The sequence below is a fragment of the Myotis brandtii genome, unplaced genomic scaffold, assembly GCF_000412655.1.
Source record: "Myotis brandtii unplaced genomic scaffold, ASM41265v1 scaffold68, whole genome shotgun sequence".
NCBI lineage: Eukaryota > Metazoa > Chordata > Mammalia > Chiroptera > Vespertilionidae > Myotis > Myotis brandtii.
Genome location: NW_005370657.1, coordinates 1,863,457 through 1,877,434, shown reverse-complemented (window position 1 = coordinate 1,877,434; position 13,978 = coordinate 1,863,457). Strand labels below are relative to the sequence as shown.

The following is a 13,978-nucleotide window of genomic DNA, read 5'->3' as shown; positions in this document are numbered from 1 at the left end:
TCGTTTTCTGTATTGCGTCTGGCCGCTCACTGCACTCACCCTCCCACCGAAAAACTTACCTGGAGACCCGGGGGCGTCTGTTCAGGGGCTTCTGTTCAGCGACTGGCAGCTCAGCTGCCCCAGATGTGCTTGGAGCGTGACCAAGGGGGAGAGGTGGGGTGGGGCTTCCTGAGCTGACGCCCACAGTCTGAGAGGCTCTCGCCTCCATCAGCGACCTGTCTCCCCAGCCTGTGGCTAACACTCAGCCTTTTCCTCCGAAGCAGGGGACGTCTCTACGCCACGCTGGGGCCCAACTGGAGAGTTCCAGTTCGGAATTCTCCCAGGACCCGGAGCTGCGTCTACAGGTATCCATTTATTCGTGTGTCTGTCCACGCGACAGAGAGCAATAGGGTGCCTGCTGGGTGCCGTGTGCGGGGTGCCACGCTCTGTGCTAGAGGCTGTGGACGGAATGGACACGGCTGCCGCCTTAGCCCACGAGGCTGCTACAGAAGAGACCTAAACGAACAGAAAATCCCGGGTGCCCAGGTCCCAGAGAAGGGGGTGCCCTGGGAGGGGAGAGCAGGGAGGGGCTCCCTGGAGAAAAGATGGGAAGAGAGGCAGGAATTAACCTGGTGAAATAAGGGAGGGAGGCAGAGGGGTTATAAGGGTGCCCCAGGCAAAGAGACAGTCCGTGGGCCTGAGGCAGGAAGAGCGGGAGACTCCACGCAAAGGAAAGGCAGGATCCAAGGAAATGAGAGAGGAGAGCGTATAAGATGGGGTGGGGTGAGAGGAGGAGTGAGGGGAAAGGGGAAGGATGGGAGGGGAAGGATGGTGGTCCAAAGGCCATGGAGACAGTGAGAGTGGGCGTGGAAGGGAGGGGAGGTGGCGTGACCAGGCCATCCTGGCCGTGCGTGGAGTACACGGGAGGAAGGCAGGAGTCGATGCTGTGAGACCAGGGTTGAGCGTGGACTGATCGGTCACAGGCAGATCAAGTTCTGCCGAGCTGGGGGGAGTGGGATGGCTGAGGTGGACAGGCCGGCGTTGCAGGGGTGGAGGTGAGAGAAGAAAACCCCTAGGTTTGGGCTCAGCTGGGTGGGTGGTGTTCCCTGGGGGAAGGTGCAGGCTGAGGGAGGGGCCTGGGGAGTCTGGATGAGGGGGGCGCGGGGGGACAGTAAGCAGAAGCTCTGGGTCTGAAATTGGGCTGACAGAGATCTGGGCTGGTGCTGCACTTGGATGCCTTCACCCATAGGTGGCGCCTGAATCCCCATGGCAGAGGGTGAAAGAGGAACCCTGAGAAAGGTGCAGAGCTTGGCAGTGTGGGGGTCCCCTGTGCCCCTTCTCACTTCACCCCACCTCTCGCACTTCCTCCATGCTCCTCCAGGCTTCTGCCAACACAAAAAGGGGGGCTGTGTGATCCCCAAGTTCCCCAACTGGAGAGGAAGTGGTGGTTGGATGGGGTGCAGGGGCTGCGAGGGGCCTGGGTCAGGATGGGGTGCAGGGCTGCGGGGTGCCCGGGTCAGGATGGGGTGCAGGGCTGCGAGGGGCCCGGGTTACCAGGGGCTTAGTCACCACACGTGGAGCTCGGCAGCACTCAGGTAGATGAGGGAGGCGAGTTCTCAGATGTGGGGAGCCCAGAGCCTCCTTTCCTCCTGCTCCCTGTGGCGTTGCCCAGCACCGTAAGGCCTCTGTCCTGGCAGCATCCTGGGCCCCGGTGGTGAGAGGGTGTCTGACCTCAGCTCCTGTAGACCTGTCTGACCCGTGGCCTCCCCTCAGCCCCACCGGCCCCTGCATCTGTGCGCTGGGGAGCTCGGCGGCCGTGCCCACCATGGAGGGGCCCTTGAGAAGGAAGACTCTGCTCAAGGAAGGACGGAAGCCCACAGTAAGTCAGACACCTTCGTCCGGAGGCAGCCTGTGGCTCAGTGAGGGGCCGGCTCCGGAGACCCGACAACCCGCCCAGCCCTGGGTGTGCCACGGAGGGGAGGGAGCTGTTTCTGCATCTGCGAATTGCGATGAAATAGCGCCTGCATGCTAAAGGACTTGGCAAGAATGCCACATGCGTTCTTGAGTGAGATGGAGTCTTCACCCCAGCTGGGCCCCACACTCTCCTTGGACCCGAGTGTCACAAAGCATCCGTGACAGGGGGCCCTACATCCGGCCTGTGGTACTGACTGCCTGCCTCTCTCCCATACAGAGTGCCGGCTGCAGCCACTCTGAGGCTGGCAAGGCAGCACCCTAAAAGCCGTGTTAAAACCACAGACATGGTAAACCATAGCCTAGAAGGACCATATGTCTGCGGTGGGGTGGGGTGGGGTGGGTGGGGTGGTGACAGGAAGTGATGAAATCAATGCAGGAGGTCATGACCCATTGTTTTTAGTAGAATAGAATGGGAAATGGAGTTTCTTACACCGAGTAAAGGTAAGTGTTCGACATACACACGCACGTGTGTTGCTTATACCCGTGGCGTCCTCAGAGAGGTCTGGCAGGCTGAGGTGCAGAGCCCTCCGCTCCCCACACGAGGCATTCGCTTCGCCTCTGCAGAACCAGAGGCCCCCCACACTGATTTCCCCCAACCTAAGAGCGGGCCCTGAGCACCAGTGAGCCCAGGGCGCCGTTTTGGGGCCCCGGGCGCCGGTGCCGGCCTTCCCTAGAGAAGCAGAGCCGTGCCTGCAGTGCCGCCTGTGGGTCTCCCACTTCCAGCCTCAAATTCTTCAAAAGGGCTTCCGTTCAGTCACCGCCGAGTCCCCCCACCCCACCCCATCGCAGACATTATGGCCCTAGGCTGTGGTTTACCATGTCTGTGTTTTAAAATGTTTTTCCAAGGACATTCGTGGGCCCAGGTCACCTGCACACACAGTAATTGTGCCTTGGCACTGCCCTAGACAAGGCGGGAAGGAGGCGCCGAGGGAAGCAGGAGAGGGAGGTGGGCGCTGAGGACAGTCTGCTCCTCCAGGTCCTGGGGGAGGTGGCATTAGGGGGTCGGGGACAGTGATTGGTTGGGAGGGGCCCCTTCCACCCTGTGGCTGGGTGTGTGATCAGGCCCCGGTCCTGCCCCACCACTCGCGGGGTTGTCACTCGGCCTCCTTCCTGTGCAGCTGTCCTCCTGGACCAGGTACTGGGTCATCCTCTCAGGATCCACCCTCCTGTACTATGGAGCCAAGTCCTTGCGGGGCACAGACAGAAAACACGTAAGTCCCGGGAAACGCCTCTCCGGGCTGGGCCTTTATCTCGTGAGAACTACAGGGAGTGGGTGGGTGGGTGGGGAGGAACCGTGGCGTGGCCTCCTCAGCCCTCCGTGGGGAGGCAGGGTGTGAGCTCCTGGCTGTGCGTTGCTCTCCAGTACAAATCCACGCCTGGCAAAAAGGTCTCCATCGTGGGCTGGATGGTGCAGCTGCCGGATGACCCCGAGCACCCGGACATCTTCCAGCTGAACAACCCTGACAAAGGTAGGCGCCGAGCCGGTGCCGGCAGCCCCTCCCGCCCCAGCTTCTTCTGCTACATGTAGGCACTTCTGGGGTCGCAGCTTTCCCTTTGCTTTAGGTGCTGATGTTCGCAGGGTCCCCTCACTAGTCCCCTGTGTCCACTGAGCAGTGCGCATGGCATGTGGCAGCAGGAATCCTCCTGTGGCCTCATCTGTGGCAACTGGGCCCATCACCCCTGGAGCTGCAGCCTCAGGCTCTTGGAGTAAATAATAGGATGCTGGTGAGGCAGCAACCATGTGGCAGGAACGGTCTTTGGAGATCTCAGGGACACCCCTGTGTCATGAGAATGGCAGTGTCCTGACCCAAGCCCCGGGCTTGCCCTGGGCTGCTCCTGACCCTCCTCGGTTTAGTTACCCATGTCCACCCTCTTCTTAACCGGTGGTTTCTCTACCCGTCAGGCAATGTTTACAAGTTCCAGACTGGCTCCCGGTTTCATGCAATACTGTGGCACAAGCATTTGGACGATGCATGTAAAAGCAACAGGCCTCAGGTAAAGTCACCAAAATCCTGCCTGTCACCCGCAATACCCTCTCCCACCCTTGGGGCTCCTGGTCCATAGAAAACAGGGCCCCTCCTTCCCTGGGAGCCGATCAGCCTTTTCCCATGAGCCAGTGCACCCCTGCTCGGCTTACAACAAAGCTTCAGACCAGAACTTTGAGTCTGGTCCCCGTGTCTTGCCCACTGAAGGAAACACACAGAACTATCCGTCAGGGACAGCTTGGTAGGAGGCAGATGCTGTATCTCCCCAAGTTTAGGCGGAAGCAGCTATTTAGGTTGATTCATGGGAAACTCCAGACTGACTAACAGGCTTCCTGGCCCCCACAGTCCTTAGGAATAATAATAATAACAGCAGCTAATGTACTGAGAGCCACCGTGGCTGCTGCTGACGGGGCTCTGGTCTGCTGGGCCTGGCTCAAGGCTGAGTCTCTCCCCCCACACCCACCCCCCCAGGACCGGGCATTACTCCAGATGCTTCACCTGCAGCAATAGGTCCAGGCCTCCCACACCCCTGTGAGGTCGGTCCTCTCAGGGTCTCCCTTTCACACTGAGGCCTCTGAGGCTCAGAAAGCGGCAGACACTAACTGTGGGGCCTACCCGGGTCTGTGCTTGCCACCCCGAGCTCTCCTGCCTCACCTCCCGGGGCCCTGGCCTGTGAGAGGAGTGGCCGCCCCAGCCCTCAGCACCAGATGGGCAGGCCGAGTTTCCTGACCCTGGGAGTCGGTGGGCAGGCAGTGTGGCTGCTGGTGCCAGGGTTGGAATCCCCCCTGAATTCCCCAGGGATCAGCCAGAGGAGGGGGCTGGGGAGCGGGTTCCTCTCAGTCTTGGAAAGAGCACCAGGGCTTGGGGGAGATGCTGGCAGCTTTGAGGACAAGTAAGAGTAGCTGGGAGGCAGCAGCCCCAGGTCTGAGGGGACCTCAGCAAAGGGGAGTTCACCCCGCACCAGGCCTATGTGTCTGGGAGTGGGGGCCTCAGCTGTGGTCACAGCAGCCACAGATTTCCAGGTCCCTCAAAGCCGTTCTCCTAAGGGCCGGGGCGGGGCGGCCTCCAAGGCATGTCGCTCACTCTGTGCTCAGTTTGGTCCTATTCCGGACCTTCCTCTGAAACAGAGGCGAGGCCATAGATGACACCGATCCAATCATAGATGATAAGGCCCGTACAGGGATCAACTTGAGATGCCACAGGGAAGCACAAAATAAATTGCATTCGAATCTGTCGACTCACCTGCCTGCCAGGAACCTGTCCGAGGGGTGTGTCACATGCACACAGAGTGTGCGGTTCAGAGCGCACTGCAGCGCTGTCCGGGATAGGAGAGGAAACCCGGACGCCTCAGCCACCTCGGTCAGTCCCCTGAGCAACACCCGACAGCAGTTAGAAAGACGAGGCAGATCTGGGTGTGGTCAGCTGGCAGCTCCAGGGTTCCAGTGAGGGCCATCTGGCTTGTATTAAGATACACAGGCGCATTTATTACCTTTGTGTTTGTACGTAAAAAATATTTAAATGATACACAAGAAACTCTAACTCTGATTTCTAGAGTGCTTACATACCTTTTTCACATTAAACCAGCAATTTTCAACCAGTGTGCCACAAGAACTTTTAAAACACGTACTACCTGACTATTTAGTTAGGAGCACTGACCTCTTTTCCCTTAGATTGCTAAAAAAAAAAAAAAAAGAAAGAAGGAAATGACAACAGCCAACAGTAGCTATCCAGTGTGAATGAATCAAAATGATACCTATTTTTTGTCAGATCAGCAAAAAACAGCATATATTTTTGATGTGCTGCAGAATTTTAGCGATTCGTTAATGTGTGCCATGAGATAGAAAATCGCTGAGTTCAACAAATGCGATTGCCTGTCTCCACGATGGAGAGACCAGGGGTTTGGGGTTTTGGTGGCCAGTCACCTCAAGATGATGCCAAGTGACCAAGGCATCAGGGCTTGAACAAGGTTGATGCCACCTCAGGTCACATTCAGAGAGGAAGAACGTCCTGCCCTCTGCGCTGGTCACACCTGCTGGCTGGGACCCTCATTAGCTCAGAGTGACCTTGAGCAGGAGGCTGGGTGGCACCGGGCCTGACAGGGACGGGCTGCCTGAGGTGGGCCAGCAGGATAGGGGGAATCGGAGAGAACAGGGCCTTGCTGTCTGCCCTGCCCGTGGAGGCACATGGGGTACCGGCCAGGAGCACCAATGGTCGCTCTCTGGGAGGGCAGCCAAGCATGGCAGCAGGGACACAGCAGGTAGCAGGGAACTGGGTCAAACCCCGGTGGCAGAGCAGGTGTTTGGTCAGAAGGATGAGTGGGTTGAATTCCATGTGTGACAAGTGTGGGGTGCATGGCAAGATTTTGCTACTTTTCAGTATTATTGTCCAATTTTTAGACCTAGGGGAGGAGGACCTCTTATTTTTCTACTCTTTTCCCTTTTTATTTCTAATTTACTTTCAACCAAATATTCCCGCTCTCTGCTGTATACAGTAATAAAACGTGGCAACGACTGAACCTTCCAGAGCAGAGGGTCATTTCAAGCCACGTCCTCCGTGTGGGGCAACAAGGAGGCGCAAGGACGGAGCAGGAATGCACCTACTCCCGGGGGAGTCCCCGTGGCCAAGACCAGTCTTCTTTAGGGGGAATCGCATTTCTTACAATTGTTTGTACTAACATTTAAACTCACGACCCCGTAACTCCCGATCTGTTTGTTGCCGTTCCCGTAAAATGTTATCACATGTATTGATTCCATGATGTATTGGTTGGGGTACTTTTTTTAAAAACTTTTTTTATAAAGAGAACCATAACTGTATACAGTGGGGCCTTGACTTACGAGTGTCCCGACTCACGAGTTTTTTGAGATACCAGCTGTCTCTCGGCCGATTTTTTGCTTTGAGTTGACAGAGTAATTTGAGTTAATGAGCTCCTTAACGAGCTTGGTCTCGGAACGAATTAAACTCGTAAGTCAAGGCCCCACTGTATTCTCTTCTGTGACCTGCTTTTCTCCTGCAACATGTTCCTCAGAGTCATCGGTGTCAATGTGTAGCTTTCATTCATTCACTCGTACTGTTTTTTAAATCAGTTCTGTTGGTGAGCCCAGAAATGGCTTCCTGATCTTGCTGTTTCGGGCAATGCTGCCGTCACCATCCTTGTACCTGCCTCTGGTGCAAGGAGGTGCGCTTTATCCAACTCATCACTCTGACACCTTGACACCAAGAGGGATCTGTCTTTGATGAAATTGCTTCTCATCAGATCTCCTGGAACCCACCCCGCCCCGCCCCCGGCACTGTGGGCCAAGGAGGCCTGGAGCTGGGGGCGTGTGAGCAGCTTCCAGGGGAGGGGCAACACCCTGACCTTGGGGTCGGTGGCCCCCAAGTAAAGGGAACTGGGACCATGTCATGGAGACATAGCTATTGGAAGGTCTTGGGGTTCCTGATCTCCCCAGACTTACTCCTTGTGCTTCCACCTGCTAATCTTGCCGCCCCTGTCCCCATTCCTGCAGGATCTGTGTCCTCTCGGTTTTGTTTGGACCTGGGGGAGTGATTGAGAGCATGGCTCTGGTGTCTTAGCCCTGCCACTTATGGCTGTGTACTTCCCCTCTCTAAGCCTCAGTTTCCTCATCTTTATAATGGGATCCTTCCAGTGCCTGCCTCATGGGGTTGTTGTGAGGACTCGAGGACACGATGCAGATGAAGTGCTCAGAGCAGCGCCTGGCACACAGCAGTCACTTAACGAGTGGCAGTGGTCATAGTGTCACTATTGTGTGCCCTCTCCCCACCTGACCTGCTCCTCCACAGACTCCCTGGGCAAGGCCTGGTCCCATCTTAGGTTCGGAAGCATCTTGTCCCCATCTGAGAGGTGGGAACCTGACAAAGGCTGAGCTTTCTCTTCTAGGTACCTGCAAACCTCATGTCGTTTGAATAAGTCTCTGCACATGGCGTGACTTCAGAGGCTTCTGAGAGCCCCGACTGGACTGTGGTGAGTGCAGGTCCTGGGCACAGGCCACTGGCCTGGTGCTGGGAGACTCACAGCTGGACTCCAGGGGACGCCGCCTGTGGCCTCCCAGCCCAGAGGCGCCCTCGGCGCCAACCCCAGTGACTCTCATGACACTCATTCAGCAGCTCCGTCATCCTCCCTCTCTGGGCTCGTGTCCCTCAGCTGCTACTGCGACCAGAGCATTCAGCCGAGGGGCCCCAGGGCTTCTCCTGCACGAAGGAGTCGACAGTGTTAACTGCGTGAGGGGCCAGAGAGCAGGCACCGGCTGCGGAACGGGCTTTTACGCCCCAAGTGCACGGGGCTGCTCGCCCACGGGGCCCCCTCAGATTTTGTACAACCCTAAGCGTCCTCTGCACGTGCGTGCCGTGTACGTGTGCACACGAGCGAGCGTGAACTCTTCGAGAAACATGCATTTTGGCACAAGGTGCGTGACATCACACACTTCATTGGCTTCGAGGCCCTGCTTTAACCTTACGTGGCAGCCTTGTCCACCAAGGAAGGTCGGAGTGGGAGCCCAGATCCCTCCTGTGTTAAGGGCCCCTTGCATTCTTTTACTGTAAACAACAATGCCTTAAACCGTGTCCTGTTTTCTGTTCCTATGGGTGCTATTCATCTGGAAGCTGCTTCCTGGGCCCGGGTCCCGTCCAGGCCTCGGTGGTGTCAGCTCTTCTGAGACAGGCCCCGGCTGCCGGACTGTGGACTGGCCTGCTTGCTTCCTCCCACTCCTCCAGCAGGGTCTGAAGGCCCTTCTCCTCCCCGCCCCCTCGCCTCCCCACGTGCCAGAAGGGGAATTGTGCCACTTCTCCCAGCTTCTCAGAGCAGCTCGGGCACCACACTCACATCGAATGGCTTCACGACCTCTCCCCGCCGAGCCTCTGCTCCCACCACCACACCCTCTGCCTCCACTGCCAGGCGGCCCACGGGATCCCTGATCACCCCGGGAGCTGAGTGACACTGAGGCCTTAAGCTCCCCCAATATTGCCGCCCAACCCAGTCACCAGCAAGTTTTCCATCACCAAGCCCAAGGGCACCGTTGTTGATGACCATGGTGACGAGAGAGCAAAGCCCTGGGAGTGAGCGGCCCACGCTCCGCATTCAGTTAAGAGCTCTTCACATGAACAACGTCCCTATCTGTCACTCTCATAGTTTTAAGTGACTTTTATTTTGCACAAATACATTTTTATTCAAAATAATTAATAAAAATTAACTTTATTTATGATAGCTTTATCACCGTAGCTCCCCCTCCGTCCCTCCCTCTCTCTCTCTCTAACCTGGGTGTCCTAATTCTGAGAAGGAAACCCTTAAATGATTTTCTGAAAGAAACTGAATTTCTGAGGCCTTGTTGCTGTCGTGGTTTCATAGCTCGTATTGATCAGATATCAAACCACACCTAACAGTTTGTGGGCAAGATGCTTCTAAAATGTCTTAACCAGTAAACTGTCCTGGGTCAATTTCAAAACAACTACAGGACCCACCCCTGTACTGTGATCAAATGGTGACAACTTTTCTGAAAATTGGAATGAATTGGTGAAGAAAGGTGTTGTCATCAGGATCTTATTTTCGGGTCCAGCCTTCCTGTGCTCAGTCACTGACCCCCTTTGGAGCGAAGTCCAGAGCACTTTCCTGGCTGGAGAACCTCCAGGCGATGCTGCCACACCTTGGCCGTCGGTGCTTTGACCGCCCACCTGCAGCTCGGTCCGATGCACGCACCCGATTCATAGCGATGACTATTCCAATCAGTATCTAGAGACTGTGGGAAAACACCAAACACGCCAAACACCCCTCACCAGGACCATTCAGTGTTCGCTCTCACCTGCATTCAGTCTGTTTCTGCCTGTTAGGGTCTTACGTTTGGATGAATGTGTAAGACTGGAACATCAGCTGCTTCTTTTCCTTGTATTTCTCCATTCTCCAGTTGTCCTGGGTCTTCTCACATGAAATATTACACACGTCAGTCCAAAGCCCTCAGAATTTCAGGCTCCACCAAATCAGATCATTTCCTGCCCTTTACACACGTGTTTTTGTCCGAGCCTGTTTTGAATTGCAGTTCTTTCCAAAGTGTTTAGTCTTTCCACTGAGACTGATCCCACCTCCCCTCCTAGAAATGTTCTTAGGGTGGATACTTGAAGAAGCTGTTTAGGCCTCATTGGCAAAGTCCCCATAGACCTGGTACTAACCTTGAACTACCAGAGAGTTGAGGAGGAAGCTGAGAGGCACTGGGCTCTCCCAGCGAGGCCTCGGGCCACCCTGGGAGTGAAGTGCAGATTCTTCCCAGCCTCACTTTGCCCCTCAAGCCGCAGGTGAGGAGGCCCCTGAGGCGGGGACAAGGGGGCCAGCCACAAAGCCCAAAGGGGGGCAGTCCGTGGTGGGTTCTCACCCTGCTGTTTGCTCTTTGTCCACAGTGCACAAATGTTTGGGAAACCATTGCGGATGGTATGTCTTGCATGCATATGCTGTATCTGTGTTTTAAGCAAACAGATCATAACACCCCAAAAGGAAAAGTGTGGAATGCTGTCTGCACACTGGAGTAGGAAGCTGGTGTCACTGCCGTGCCCAGCAGCTCATCGCCTCTTCCGGGGAGTACTTTTCAGTTGAACACGGTTTGCAACCCCAGGTCAGCCGAGTGTGTGCTGACAACTGAAATGCTTCCTGGAGGACTGATTTGATGGACAGCAGCAGGAGGATTGTTCTGAGTGTGCCCAGTGAGAGAGCGTGGCCTCTCCTTCCCGACGAAGCCCGTTCACCACCCTGCCAACTGAATTTATGAAGTGTTTCTTTTCTTGCCAAGAAGGCCAGTATTTCTCTCATCATCTTCCTCCCACCTCCGAAGACGTGGATCTTTAGGATGCTGTTGTACAGGTGGAAAATGGGCCGCGAAAATGGAAGGCCATCTGCGAGCAGGGTCTGCTTCCAGGTCACAGGTGGAGTCTAGCACTCCTACCACATCACTAATGCTCATAACCAGGTGAACGCTGCCAAAAACACAGCCTAACTAATTTTTAGTGACTTCCTAAATGACTTTAATCAGCCCCACATCATATTGACATGTTGGGTGAGCTCCTATTTAAAAAAGAAAACACACACACACACACACTCAAAACAGGAGTCCCTTTGAGAGAACAGATTCTCTGTGCAGAACCACCCATTCATTTGTTCGTTCACATCTCCAGTAAGTGCTTCCCGCGTGCCAGGCCCTCTCGGATATAAATGGCTGAGAACACCACAGACTGACCCCTGACCTCGAGGAGCTGATCATTCAAGGAACAAATAATCCTCACGCTGCATCTCCTATGGCAAGACCCTGCCTGTCCCCCAGCACCGAGTTCAAGCCCCTGCAGATTCCTCCACAGACGCTTCAGGAGGCACAGCCCTTGGCTTGAGAGCTCAGTTGCGATGAGGACTGGATGGAGTCCCGGGCCTAGAGGCAGGTCGGAGCACAGCAGGCCATACAGAGCTGTGCTTGGGCACGTGGAGGACTCCGAGGTGGAATGAGCAGGGTCAGCAGTCCACAGTATTTACTTCAGAGGTTCTTTGGTTTTGATTTCCGGTTAAATGCTAGCACAGCATGAGGGAGAGCTGCATCTCTTGAGTGTTGAGAACTTGCACGAGTGGGAGTCCACTGAAGGCAGCCCGAAGTCCCCTTGCAGCAGCGACGCCATGGAGCATCTGTCCGTTCCGTTCCGTAACCACTAATCCCTTTCCCCATTTCTGAACGGCTGTGGCCATTCGGTAATGAAACGATGGACATTAATTTATTAGTAGGGTATAATCTTTAAGTAAATTTTGTGCCAAAATGCATGGTTTTTCACTTAGCATTCAAAACGTTGCGTAGAGAGTATTTTAAGTATCAATTTCTTATGTATTCTTCAAAGTACATTGAAAATCTGTTTCTACATTTTAATTCGTTTCTTGTTGAATCTGTTGCCCTCTCCGGGCTGTCTCTTCCCAGCACCCCTGCATGCCATTGTGTAAGGACTTTCTCTGGTTCCTGTGAAGTGTCTCACCCGCAATAACACTGAACATCAGCCCTCCAGGATTCTTTAGATTTTTGGTGAAGTATTTTGTTACCTCAGTCTTGTATCACGTTGCTGTATTTTTCAGCTTGTTACACTGATAATAACTGTTTCACTAAATACTTTAATGTACAAACATCTTTGTTTACTTTGGAATTAAATGTGTTTTCCAATGAATATTGCTCAATGTATTAAAGTCACGTGCATTTCACTTAGTAAACAGTTGTTGTACCAGATACAGACATGAAGGAGGCGTGGGCGCCCGGGACCATACAGCGGTTCTCCACCTGTGGGTCGCGACCATCAGAAAACACATATAGCATATCAGATATTTACATTACGATTCATAACAGTAGCAAAATTACAGTTATGAAGTAGCAACGAAAATAATTTTATAGTTGGGGGTCACCACAACATGAGGAACTGTATTAAAGGGTCGCGGCATTAGGAAGGTTGAGAACCACTGTTAGAACATGAAGGACATAGAGGAGCTGTGGCCTCACGAAGGACAGAGTCAATGCTGTGGACACTCAGGGAGGGAGGTGGGTTGGGACGCTTTAGAGGACAGTGGACACTAGGAGATTCAGCTCAGAAATCTCTGAACACGTGGACAGCAGGGAGGGCAGAGACAGAAAGGAGGAGGAGCAGGAGCAGCCAACCCCATCTCCTGGAGTAAAGGATTTGGGGGAGTGATGGGATCCGATTCTGAAAAGATATGTTGGGGTGAATTCATGATGTTAAGCAAAAGCCAGAAACCCACTCTAGCTTGCTTAAGAGAAAACGGGCTTTCGTACAAGGTGGGGTGGGGGGCCATCTTACAAGGGTTGTCTCGTGGAAACCTGAGGGGAGGACCAAAGTGGAGTCTGAGGGGCCCAGAGGAGAAGCGGAAGGCCCCTACATCTTTCTCTCCCAGAGCTTCTCAAAGGAGTCCCAGGATGCAAGCTATGGAGGCAGTGTGCGCCAGGGAGGGGCGTGACCCAAGTTGGCCATGGCAGCCGCTGGTCCTGCCTGCCTCAGTTTCCAGCTAGTGCCTTCCACAGCTGCAGTAGCTGATTCTCCAAACACAAGCTCCCCCCACCCACCCCACCCCCCGCCCACACACACTCCTCAGGTGCTGCTCCAGTTCCATGCTGGCCACACCTGCCTAGCCAAGACAGGCCCTTCTAACTGAGGACCCTAGTTCACCCCCTCTTCACAATTTAGGTGGCACAGCCACTCACAGCTTTACCAGGTGGGGTCCCAGCGTGGTGCCCCTCTGAGACCAGACTTGGGGAGGAGGTGAAGACAGTGGGGCGTGGTGGTTGTCACACAGCTGGAAAGTGATGCAGTCAAGACTTGAATCCACGATTGGTAGCCTGCAAAGCTCCAGCCCCGCGGACTCACAGGGAGACAGCCGCGCCTCCTTTTGGTGGATGGAGAGACCCGCGAGCTAACGCGGACAGTGTGGTAGGATGCCTGTTTAGCATGACGGTGGGCTTGGTACCTCTGAGCACAGGGAGCCGGGGACCTGGAGCCTGCGGAGATGCCGAGCTCTGCACCCCGCAGGGTTGAGGGGGGCTGCATGAGGGAGCCCCGCAATCTCGGGTCTCTGGGGAGAAAAGGCGGGGGCTGCCTCCGAGGAGAAGGTGCTATATTAGAAAGGGCGGGGTCGTGAGATGTGGAGGAGCAATGCTGCAGAGGGCGGGGATGAGGGCCTGCGCGGGAGTCAGTAGTGCCGGGGTAGGTGGGTGGGGCCTGGGTCAGCGCTGAGGAGCAAGGAGCGGAAGGGGCGCGGGCCGTGGACCTTATGGACACTTAAGGACGCGGTGGGCATTTAATGCGTGCAGGCCGAGCAGAGGTGCGGAGAGCCAGCCCCGAAACCGAACCGGACCGGAGCGGGATGGGCGTGGCTAGAGTGCGGACGGGGGTGGGGTCGGGCCTTTGCCGGGAGGAGGAGAGCGGAGTGGGCGGGGCTGAAGTTCGGAGGTAGAGGGCAAGGGCGGGGCCTAGAGCTCTCTGAGGGGCATGGAGTGGGAGGGGCCAAGGTTAGG

At 55.2% G+C, this 13,978-nt stretch overlaps 1 protein-coding gene and 1 long non-coding RNA gene across 10 annotated transcripts in view; one reads left to right on the top strand and one right to left on the bottom strand.

Moving 5' to 3' along the window:
- RALGPS1 (Ral GEF with PH domain and SH3 binding motif 1) overlaps nt 1–12,144 on the top strand; it is a 240,208-nt gene extending 228,064 nt beyond the window's left edge. For 8 of the 9 annotated variants that reach the window (XM_014529334.1, XM_014529337.1, XM_014529333.1 and 5 more), the window contains 6 exons: nt 261–344; nt 1,753–1,858; nt 3,072–3,164; nt 3,317–3,422; nt 3,857–3,948; nt 7,834–12,125. In XM_014529334.1, the coding sequence (XP_014384820.1) occupies nt 261–344; nt 1,753–1,858; nt 3,072–3,164; nt 3,317–3,422; nt 3,857–3,948; nt 7,834–7,863 (511 nt within the window). In that variant the 3' untranslated portion in view covers nt 7,864–12,125. Of the gene's footprint in view, nt 1–260; nt 345–1,752; nt 1,859–3,071; nt 3,165–3,316; nt 3,423–3,856; nt 3,949–7,833 lie in introns of all 9 variants that reach the window. The other variant, XR_001359669.1, reaches the window with a different exon arrangement.
- Nucleotides 6,865–13,978, bottom strand: part of LOC106723924 — a 22,541-nt gene continuing 15,427 nt past the window's right edge. The window contains exon 3 of the long non-coding RNA XR_001359674.1: nt 6,865–6,985. This is a non-coding gene — a long non-coding RNA (uncharacterized LOC106723924). The remainder of the gene's footprint in view (nt 6,986–13,978) is intronic.